The sequence below is a fragment of the Phaethon lepturus genome, unplaced genomic scaffold (genome assembly GCF_000687285.1).
Source record: "Phaethon lepturus isolate BGI_N335 unplaced genomic scaffold, ASM68728v1 scaffold39915, whole genome shotgun sequence".
NCBI classification, from domain to species: Eukaryota; Metazoa; Chordata; class Aves; order Phaethontiformes; family Phaethontidae; genus Phaethon; species Phaethon lepturus.
In genome coordinates this window covers 2,293-14,077 of record NW_010540565.1, presented here as the reverse complement: position 1 = coordinate 14,077, position 11,785 = coordinate 2,293, and the positions used below count along the sequence as shown (strand labels likewise).

The window sequence follows — 11,785 nt, the reverse complement described above, 5'->3', positions numbered from 1 at the left end:
CCCTTTCCCTCTCTCTCACACTGGCACTCACCAGTCTGCTGTAAGCAGCTGAGGGAGATAAACCAGGAGAAAACTAATGTCTTTCTGCAGGGTAGTTTTCTGCCTGTTAAGTCCCTCAACCAAATTCACAGCTGGGTCCGACAAGTGCCAAATCAATAGAGGGGTAGGAAGAACTAAGTACAGAGCAGGACCACCCTGTAGCCTGGAGCTAGGAAATTGATATGCGATGTGGCAGTATGAACCTGTACCCTCAGCTGTGCAAGATTATCTGGATTTCCCCCGTTACCTCTTGATGTGATCTTCAGTCTACTAAAATTTTTCTTCAGTTGTACCAAAAATTATTCAGGGGGAGGGGAATAATAAATTCTTCATCAGGTGAGCTACATATGTTTTATCACAATTTATGTTAAAACACAATAGTGTCAGAGTAAATAAACACTGGGTTTACCTTAACAGGGTGGTAGCCAAGTTCAGTGGCTTTGTGGATTCCTTCCATTACCTTGTGAAAGCCTAAGATACAAAAAGAATAAAAAAATATTTTTCTTGTTTAAAAACAGAATGCATAAGGAGATTATTAAGTACAAGACAAAAAGATGACAAACATAAACCCAATCTGATTCAGTAGACAGAGCGGCAAGTAAGAACCGCGAGTAAAGAGACTTCAATTCTACACACACACCCCCCGCCCCTGCAAAGGCTGCCAGTGTTACTGTGGTCAAGTCAGAGATCAATTTTTTTAACTGGTATTTGGGTAGTCAGAAATACTGGTATGCTTTTCTGCATCTTTGGACATCCGTGTGTCATTAGCATACAATTCTCCACTTCCCCATACATCAGCTTTGCCTTGTGTTATGTTTTCTTAAAGGGAACGGCAAGCATTTGTGAACTGCCCCCAGATGCAATAAAGAAAGAATAAATTAATGCTTATTTGCTAATAATGGCACATGTGTCTTCACTAAAATGGCAGAATCTCACTGAGTGAGACAGCAATATTGCTAAGTGAATTTTGAAAGATCTTTCTAAAGTGTATGTGAAGGGGAGTGGGCACAGGAACAAACAAAAACCCCTTGATTCTCTGTTCATCTCTGGCTAGAGATGCAGTTGGCTTCCCAAAGCTACTGACTACCCGTTAGTTTGAAGATTACAGGCAGCATTTTACAGGATCATCATTTTTATGACTACTTTAAACATGTGAAATTGGTGAGCACAATGTCAGGAGGATTACAGCATTTAGGAAAGCAATTCAGTTGGCCTTTGACACTTGAAAACAAATGAAAGATGTCCAAAACTGCAGTAACATCAAGGAATTAAGTGCCCAGCGTCACCCTACCATTTAGTGTGGCCTACACTTGTCAGCTGCTCCCAGACACAGAGATATAGTTAAGTTAGGGCAAGTATCTTCACTCCTACACATACCTCCTAAATTGGGAGGAAAAATAAAGCAGCAATGCAATTTTGGAATTCCAAAGGCCTTTAGGAAAGCCTCTTAATCAATCATCTCATTCAAACCACACCTTCTGTCAACTTTAAACAAAGTTAAGACCTTTCATCAGGATATTAATTTTAGATTTGGCATATTATTCCTTCCCTGCCACACGCATGAGCCGGCAGAGAAACAAGGTGATAGTAGCAAGAATGAGACAGCAAGCTACCGAGCCCTCGATACACATTTTTGGTGAGCGGATGTGCTCATCTGCTAGCACTGTGTGTGTGAATGTCTCTCCTACCCTGCCAGGTACTTGACTAAGTTGCCTTCCTGTTCTGCACGCTAAACTTGGGTATGAGACACCAAACACTCTATGCTCCTTCTTCCAAAGCTGTAGTCTTCAACAGCAAATACTTCACACACGCTAGCAAAAGGGCAAGATCTTCCAGAAGTTTATGCTGACAATCCCTGTGGTGTTCCTGGTCATGTTTTTCTGTGCAGGTCCATCACCCTCCTTTCCCTATCTCGTATATGGAAACTCATATTCTCTAGTGAAGACATCATACCTTCATTGATCTGTAGATGCTTTACCAGAAATACGACATAACTCATAATACTCTGTGCATACTTAATATTGGATGCGTTCAAGATCAGGGCGGGGGGTTGGTGGGAAGAGACACATGAGATTTTCACTTAACTGCTTTCTGGGTAGTAAAGGCATTATAAAGCATGGACACAGGAAAGCAGAAGATGCTAACGGTTTTATAAGCAGGTCCTAATGCTAGCCCTAATGCCTGCAAAAAGAGAGGTGATGATCAAGGAGGAGACTGTGAAATAATTTCAAGCAGTTGCTTGCAAGAGTTATGACTTGTCACCCTTCTGCTTCACCACCTGCTTGTTTTTCATGCGCCCAGGAAGTCTGCAGCACCTGTGGAAGCCTTCATTCCAATTAAGCAAGTTTGCAGGCTGAATGTGGCAACAGAGATAATGATACACTGCTGTAAGCACATCCCAGAGCTATGAATGGGATCAAAAAGCTCTGCAACAGCTCAGAAAACCTTACGTGAGACTTCATGATTGCAGAAAGTTAAAACTGAACTTAACTAAAAAGGGCAGGAAGCAATCACTTGCAAGCAGCAGATCAAAAGCTCCACATGTCTGAATACTCGCATGCTAGGGTTCAGCTTGCTGCAGAGGTATGGAACAGGATTACAGCTTGCAATGCATCTAACTCAATGTCCTCCCCAGTTCTTCCAAGAGACCTCCTGCCATGCTAGTGCAAGAGTGTGGTTTAGAACAGCTATCAAAAATCTCTACAAACAAACAAACGAATAAGCTATTCTGATTAACAACAACTACAAGCTTTTTTCCACTAAAAGATATGGGGAACATAGTGATTATTTAAAATAAAAATTTGTTGCAGTAAAAAAAAAAATAATCTTTAACTGCATTTCATATTTTGATGTTAACTGTTTTCTGTTTTTTCTTTTTGGAAAGTTGTTAGGTGTTCATTTGTATTGCCACACTTATTGAAACATCCCTTCTAGATCAAAGTCCTTATGCAGTAATGGAACAACAAAGAGAATAAACCCCAAATTTTCAATATATTAGAGCAGAAATGAAATTACTAGATATCATTGTATCAGGAAATATTGTCAAGGCACAGAACTTTTCAACATTGAGTTTTTGTTTGACACTTCAGAATGACAACCTTTCTCCTCTTCCACCCAATGAAAAAATTCAGTATTTTCATCTGTTTAGATTTCTTCTGAAATCCTAACTTTAGCCAACTTTAAAGCACAGAGAACAATCCTATGTGGGACAACACCTCCCAGCATTTAATCCTTGCAAGAAGAAAGGCTTCAAGCCAATGTTTAATGATTCAATTACAGTACAATATTATTTAATTTTCCTTGTACTGAGCAAAAAAAGAAGGGACAGGCTGTGAAACAGGTTAAACTGGCTACCTGCAAGAAAGTACTTTTCATTTGTTCATCCCTTAGAACGTGGTAGATGGGAAAAAGTAGAAATATTATAATCCTCTAACGTGCTTTCACGCATCAGTGAAAGCTCTGATCATCTCACAGCCATTCCATCTACCCCATCCATTTGGGAATAAAAGCAGGTGTAATGCAGCTCACCTGCACCAGAGATACAAAATTCCAGCCTTTTCTTAAAGCCCTAGAATGAGTTTCCAGAGGAGCAGAAAAATTGATTCCAAGTTTCTTGAGTTCCTGGTTAGCTCTGTAATCAGATGCCACCTTTACTTTCCACAGAAGTTACCAGCCTGTAGGAGTCTAAGACCAGGAATCCCTCTCACCTTAATAGAGCTATATCTTGTCGCCTCTGGAACTGCCACAGGAGACAGGGTAGCACAGTAGGGCAGGCACTTTATTCTCTGCTCATTCGATACCTGGAAATCTCCTATTAAATAAAAAACCCTCAAAAACAATTAAAAAAAAGGTATTTTTACATAATTTCAGCCCTTAACAAAAGGAAAAAAACCAACTCAGCATTATTATTTTTACCTGATCTCCACTTAAAAAAAAATTATCTATGATTTGGAGACTTTATTCTACTCAAAAATATTGAGTCATAGAATTTCCCTGTTCATTCTCTATGCTGTTCAGCGGAGCAATTTCTCTCTTTATGGTTAAAGACCTTTTTTTCTTTAAAGGGGGAAGAGGGAAAAAGAACGTCTATATAAATAAAAATTACACTCACCCCCCAATAACTTTTAGTTTACTTAATAAGCAGCACATTCCTAACAGCTTCCAATCAGATATGAAGAGCTGTGGCCATATAATTCAGGAAGCTGGAGGATCAGGTTTGCCCCTTCAGTAGCAAAGCTTGTTTCCAGTGAATGTCACAAATCAGGTAATATTCAAATGCAGAGAACAGAAGGAAAAAGCACAGTCAACACCTGCTTGTGATTAGATACTCCCAGATACTTCTCTGGGAACCAACTGCGCCATGACACAACTAGATTAATGCAACAGCCTACACTGGAAGGATAATGCTCCAGTCAAATTTGACAGGAACAGATTTCTGCACCATAATGTAGAAACCTGAAGATGTGCTCCCAGAGAGCCTGTAGACAAGGACACCTTTCTGCACCTGTCAGCAGAACTTTGATTTGATAGTGGAGTGATTCAAATGTTGAAATTGCGTCTCACAGCATCCCAAGAGTTCTACGGCCCTTGCCCTACCTTTATCTTACATTGTTGCACCATCTAGTGGCTACTTGGAGGTTTTGTCCTAATTAGACATTCACAGATTGCCAAAGTTACTTTACAGGACAGAAATAGAACGATACAAGATCAAATCAGTTTTAGGTTGGAAGGAAGCCCAGCCGTGACGCTGAACTTCATGATGAGCTTTAAGATTCATTTAAACAAGAATCTGTAATACTGGGCACATCCATGCATTTTTGAAAATTCATTTGGAATTACTAGCTCAATCGGAGAGAAGTTACAAAGCTAGCACCCCTCCTCAAGTGACCTCAGGCACTGTTTATGCTTATTCCTGTTAAAAAGTAGTGGAGGTAGGGAACATCACTAATCACAAGTGAGACCACTGCTAGCATGCCCCAAATATAACTTACAGAAACTACCACTATTTGTGACAAGAAGTTCCAATTCTTGTGGCATCTTAGGGCCCAGCTGCTATAGCAGGAACATCTGTTTCTTGAACAGTATTAAAGAGCAGCACACAAGACCAAGACAAGATTTGGAGAGTCCTCTTGGTATCCATGGCTAACAAGTAATCAGCCAGTCACTGGCAGCTGTAGTCACAGTCCCACTGACTGTGGCAAGTTGAGCATCTTCTACTGCACCAGCTCCAGCTAAAGGGGCTCTACCTGCCCAACGGTTGCAGAAAGAAGGAAAAAGAGTCACTATCAAATAAGCTAGTATAGACTACTTTTCCTAACCTCAGAAGGATAGCAATTCACTCCCCTCCCAAAGTAACCAAGTGTGAAAGACGTACCAAACAACGCACGACATTACGGCAAGTATTAACACAGTTGCCTTAGAAGACAAGCCTGTACCTTTCCTCCGGACAATGAATTCAAATTTAGCTGGGACCAAAGTATCCAGGCTAATGTTAATGGCATTCAGTCCTGCCTCCTTCAGTCGGGGCAGCAATCTGGCTAAGTTGATCCCGTTGGTTGTAACAGCAATGGTTTTCAGCCCTTCTAGCTTGTACAGTTGACCTAGGAAAATAAGAACAACAACACTTTAAAAGAAGTAATTCAATGATAAGGTACACAGAAAATGCAAAAGAAGATTTGTAAAACAAATAAACATGACTGAGGATGTGTGGAAAACATGGAGGCTTCAGTGCTTTGGCCTTCTTCCAGCTCTATTGGTTTATGAGACCCATTTTAGCACAAATTCCTTTCAAAAGGTATGAAAGACAGCAGTTTATTGCAAGCAAAATTGGTTATAAAGAACAAGGAATGCGCACGCTAATTTTGTAATTTTGTTCTCAATTTCTTAAATAGCTACTTTATTGTTGGAAGAAGGCCTCTGATTTTGTTTACCTTCTTGTCTTCAATCTAGCTTTGCAAACCAAATTCTGTGTTCTGCAATAATAAGGAGCAAGCCATCCCTTTCACACCTCACACCCGAACTAGCTGTGTTTATCTAGCAACATTTATCCTGCTATGCTTTTCTGAAAACCAGTTCTAACCCAGAGGTAGCTGCCAGCAGTAGTGACTTTAAACTGCTGAAAGAAATACCACATATACTCCTAACTAAACAGAAAAAGGTCAACATATTAGACCACGACAGAGAATCCAAAGCAACAACATCCAAGGGACAAAACACTTGCACTTGACAACGGAAATATTTCCATTACCCACAGTAGTAGCCCAGCCAATTGAAGAGGGCTTACTCAAGACACTAAAAAATAGCTAACAAAAGAAAACCACATAAGAAACAGTTAATACCATGAAATTAAGATTTAGAAAATAGCTGCTGCCTCATAAGCCAAATGCAGAAATCCTCAGCATACCAGATCTCAAGAGGGCAGGCTTTCAAACCTCCAGTTATCAGTACAATAACAAATAGGAAAAAACCCTCATAAACCACTTGCAGATGCAGAGCCATGGCAAAGTAATTTTCTTTTTTCCCTCCTCCCTTCCCACATAGCCTCCACCCTAATGAGTTGAGAAATATTTGAAGAACACTTACTCTTGAGGCAGCTTTAATTACAGCACAAATATTTCATAGGCCCGTCTTCCCTCCCTTTTTTACCTCTATTTGTTCATGTTGACAAGGGCTTTACTTCTGCTTTATCTCATTTCCCAGCTATTCTCAAAATATTCACCCTAAGCTGGGCACAAAACTCTGGAATGGGACAAGCTGAGTCATAACCAAGATGCTGAAGCTTACAGCAGCAGCATTTTGCAATAGCGCTAGGAGTCCTATAAAGACATTTGGAACCTGAGGTTGCAAAGAAAGAACAATCTTTACTAAGAACTAGATTTTTCTGACATTCACTTCTCAAAATCCTCCCCACTGACCAGGAATAACCTTCTCCTAGAGCATGAGTGCTATTGGCCCAAGTTTGACAACAATTATTTAACACTAGCTACCGCTAGCAGCCTAGCCTTTGTGAGAGCATAGGATACACACTGCAGCCAGAGGATAGCATAGGAACACCTCGTACTTCTATTTACAGCCTCAGAATGCACAAAATGCTCAACCACCTAACAACAGAGAAAAAAAGACTAGCTGCCACACAGGCTTCCTTGCTAGAAATGTAAAAATGCATAAAGGCATAGAATAAAAACAAAGCCATGCTGCAGTCTAAAATGGAAGAATTAAAAAAAGTAGCACCAGGTGATTAGGTCAGTGCAAGCATCAGCTGTTATTAGTGCATCTTCTTCCTCATCTGGCAGGACAAGATACAGGATGAGGCACTGGAAGTGCACTAATATGTGGAACCACCTGTAATATCAAATTGGATAGAAGCCAACTGTGAGAAATTAGACATGGAGACTTAACACTAACACCAACGAGTTAAAAAGGATCAGTTAGTACACTCTGCCTTATCTGTGCAAGCTAAGTGGAACATTTGCAGTTGCTTGGTTTCTTGGCTTGTTGACCTCTAAATTCAAATGGGATTAAAGAGATTTCATAACTTTGTAACTCACCTTGTACCTGTATTAAGTCTGTTTGCTGACCTTTGGTCACTGCTTTAGCAACAATCAGCACAAGCAAAGGCAACTGATAAAACTATCAAGTAGAAAAGGAAACAGAACAGATGCTATGGTTCAATAGCACGAAGCTAAAAGCTTATGTCACTCAAGCCATGAAGTAAAGCCTTTTGCTTTTGGATTACTTTTTCCTTTGCTATTAGGAGCATCTTCATAAATAGACAAGTTTCTTACATATTCTCCTCCAGCCATTTCCTCAATTGTACTTCTCCGCACTGAGTCCAGAAGAGGTATGTGTATCTCCTAGTAAATGAATTAACTAGTCTACCCTGTACCACTTCACTCTCGAAACATGTATGTTGCTATAAAAAGTCATCCAACCATCTGTCCCCCACCCCATGGAAAATTATTTTCTCAGTGAAGATCTGTACTTCTCAGACTATTAATAATAAACAGCTATCACAGTTTAAATCTGGTGCTAATTTAAACTTTGAGTATCCCAAGGAGATGGATTCTATATTCCACTATCAGCTGCTTCAGAAAAGTTTCAACCATATGTTTTCAGCAGTTGCCAGGATATGATTTAGCTTTCAGCAAGTGTTAGTTGCTGAATCATAGTTTATTTTAATGTGCATGCATTAAAAGAATATTTGAAGTAATCTAAAGAACTGTAGCAGGTCTCTGAATAACATGGTCTCTTACAGTAGCTTCAAATCACATTTGTTCATTGAAACAAAAAAAAGTTTGAGCTTGAGTATGAGAAAAATATGGTGATAGTAATCTAGAATTAATATTTTTGAGCTTTATTGGTATTTCATAGACCTTTTATAGTTAAAAGAAAGGTTTGCTGAAAAAAAACCCTAACAAATGTCAACTCTGTTCAGCACCTGAGATATTATAGCCAGCTTCTATACAGCATCTAAAAATCCAGATGAACTTTATTCCAGCCCAAACCAGTACATTGTGCTAAAAAGGCTTCAGTAAAGGTGCCTAATTCAAATTCGGCAGAAGACATTTTTGGGCTTGTTTTCCCTTCAGTGAGTTTTCCCATAGTTGTTACACGTGATCTATTTAGTTTTGAGACTTTTCCCTTGATCCCAAACTTGTGCACCACAGAGAAACACTTCTGTCTTCTCAGACTTTGGTGTTAATAGACTTAATTTGCCAAGTTTTCAATATTCTTTAAAAAAAAACCAAAACAGCCAGGCTAATACAAATTCATGACAGAATGAACTAATGCAACAGGACAATCATCTTAACATCCATTACCTTTACCCTCAAGATCACTACTCTTGAATATGACCACTATGAATCTGTCAAAGTTCTGCTGTGAACAAGAACACAGGCAGAATAATGAAAGCCCAGTGGCTCAAAAAGATCCATTTCCCTCCTTCAGCCACAGAAATAAACCTTTGAGAGAATTTCATCACTGCAGTACATTTTAAAAAAAGAAACCTTTCTATCCATCTACTATCAATACTTCAGAATTGCAGCAATATGGTAATTATTTCACAGTGACCTGGCTACTCAACTTACACCCTCAACATCAGAGTAGCTCTGTTGAGTATAAAAAGCCATCAGCTACTGCTGATAAATCAGAGGTGCATACACTAGGAAAGAAAGTTCTGCACTGAACTGATGATGTTGTTGATCTTAACTCATTTTCATGCTAATACTATATGTTGAACTGTAAAGCTTTATTATATTTTAAAATACAAGCTTTTTTATAAATCTGCCCTCTTTTGGTTGGCAAAAGCCAGCTAAAAATAATTACACCTATTATTGCTAGAAATGGGGAATGCCTTCTTCAAAGAATCTTGTCTCTTTAAAGGCACACAGCTTGTTCAATCCTAAATAAAAAAATAACCTATCATGCCTGGGCAAAAAGCCCTAGAGAATGGTATTCCACAGAGTTCCAAAAAGACCAAGTTAGTGCAGTTTCCGGACTCACAGTCAAGATTCAGAGAGACTCAAACCAGCTCACACTAGCCATACTTTTTCCAGCTGTAAACAGGTCAGCTCTATATACTACACTGCTCTGCTGCTTCCTCTGGAAAAGGCCATAAAGGTCTTCCAAATCCTGAACAAAATGTAGCAGAAGCAGCGACCAACTGTTTTCTGCACCAAATCTCAGTGTATCAGAAGGCAGGTACTCTACTTTTAAGAGCCTCTTCCACTTTTAATCTTCCATAGTAACCCCTTCTTATCTTCAGTACTTGTAAGAGTATACATGCAGAAACAGACAAATTTATTTGCCTACAATACACCGAAGTGCACCCACCTACAAAGCCTTACTGCCACTACACAAAGCTATTGTAACGTCCATAACATATGAGACTTTGGACAGGGAAAAAAGCACCTATCTCAAGAAAAAAACAAGCACAGTCAATACAATATCAATCAAAGGAGATAGACTTCTAAAAATTACCCAGTAATTTATCTTCCATTGAAGTAATAGTCTTCATCAATAACTGTAAAAACATAGGCATTTCCACCATTTGTTATTAACAGACAAGCAAGTGACATCTGTTATCAAGGAAACAACAAAAGCACAAGAACACACACCACACCCCCAAATCCAAAGAAAACCTGTTTTGTTCCTAAGCATCTATCAGCTGCTCCTGCCCAGTGAGGACCTGATCACATCAACTTGATTTTTCACTCCAAGGCTGTGTTATTGCAAGCTATTCTAGTAGATGTTGAATATGAAGACAATGCTAAGTTCAGCTGTTATAATACATAGAAGAGACGTAAGTTCCATCCAAACATCCAAACAGGAGAGCAGAACTGGAAGTTTTCTGAAAGAAACTATCTTGCATAGAAAGCACCATCATTTCAGGTATAATTATTCTTCAGGTTGCTGGACTGCATAGTTCTCGGATCCATATATAGCAAGTCACTTTGAAACACCTTGTATTTATTGGGAACTCACCCACAATATCGACCACATCGGGCCGGATAAGTGGCTCTCCTCCTGTCAGTCGAATCTTCTCTACACCTTCATTCACAAACAGTCTGGCTAGGGTGATTATCTCCTGAGCAGTAAGTAGCTCTGATTTAGGGGTCAGCTTAACACCCTCCTCTGGCATACAATACTGACCTGAAATAAAGAATACAGAAATACATGGGAAAAAAATAACCAGCAGCAGTTAATCTATTATTTATAGGAAAAATGTTCCAAGTGCAACTGTCTTTAATGGATGTCAAATGACTTTGCTTGCAAGATTTGATGTATGATCTTAGCTGTATTTCAGAAAAGCAATCTCCTAACAATTTCCTGTTTTCCTTCAAAAGAAAACCCAAGATTCATTTGCTAGGTCTCAAAATGACAGTGAAGCCTTCACTTTGAAGGGAAAGCTGATCTTGTGTTCATGTAATCAGCATTCAAACAGAGACACCAAACTGATCCAGCAAGCACTGGAACAATGCCACAAACTTTGCATATTTAATTGTGGGAATGTGTAGCTACGAGCTCTTATGCTTAGCACACACTTCGGGTATGGCATGCAAACATCCACAGGCACCATCATCCAAACACACAAAGCCTGATGAAAGACCCATCACTCCCACCCGTCTCTGGAAGACACCTAGGCTTCCCCATTCCACCAGCAGTTCAGCCCCAAACTGGTCTCTATCTATCCTTTACCATTACTTTGTAAAAACAAGAAACATAAGTACTCTATCTCAGTTCTTAGCCATTGCACAATATGGTGCAGAGAGCTATGTGCAAGAAAGCAAGCAGACACTTACACCTGAGGTTGCATTTCTCTGTCAAAGAAATTCGCAAGTAGTTGTGCTGACGCCCAAAGCTGTCCGTCAAAAAAGCAGAGAAGGGAGCAGCATGTTCCAGTAGAAGGCGTCCTCTTCCTGAGCTTTGCAATTCCTGTAATGAAAACAAGCAAGTGCTAAATATTTGAATAGTTATCCTTACTATTAACCTCCTGTATAAATATTAATTATCAGTTGAGTTCAAAGTTAATATTCCATTTTTCTCCACAGGGATAGCAGCACAAGAAAAACCCATGACTTTTCTTTATGGTCAAAACTGGCTGTTTAGTAATTAAGTTTCACACTCTACTTAATTAAATGGAACTGTACTACAATTTTCCTTGTGCATTTTAAGATACAGTCTCTTTGCCACATGTCCTTCAGGCTTTTTGTGCAGAATAGGAAGCAGCTTTTTTCAATTGCATGCC

The 11,785-nt window shown here is 39.4% G+C and overlaps 1 protein-coding gene across 1 annotated transcript in view; it reads right to left on the bottom strand.

Annotated features, from left to right (window-relative positions):
- MOCS1 (molybdenum cofactor synthesis 1) overlaps positions 1 to 11,447 on the bottom strand; it is a 21,165-nt gene extending 9,718 nt beyond the window's left edge. The window contains exons 1-4 of the mRNA XM_010287473.1: positions 11,340 to 11,447; positions 10,522 to 10,689; positions 5,475 to 5,639; positions 449 to 510 (exon numbers count right to left, since the gene is read on the bottom strand). Of these exons, the coding sequence (XP_010285775.1) occupies positions 449 to 510; positions 5,475 to 5,639; positions 10,522 to 10,678 (384 nt within the window). The 5' untranslated portion in view covers positions 10,679 to 10,689; positions 11,340 to 11,447. The remainder of the gene's footprint in view (positions 1 to 448; positions 511 to 5,474; positions 5,640 to 10,521; positions 10,690 to 11,339) is intronic.
- Between the last annotated feature and the right edge of the window lie 338 nt (positions 11,448 to 11,785).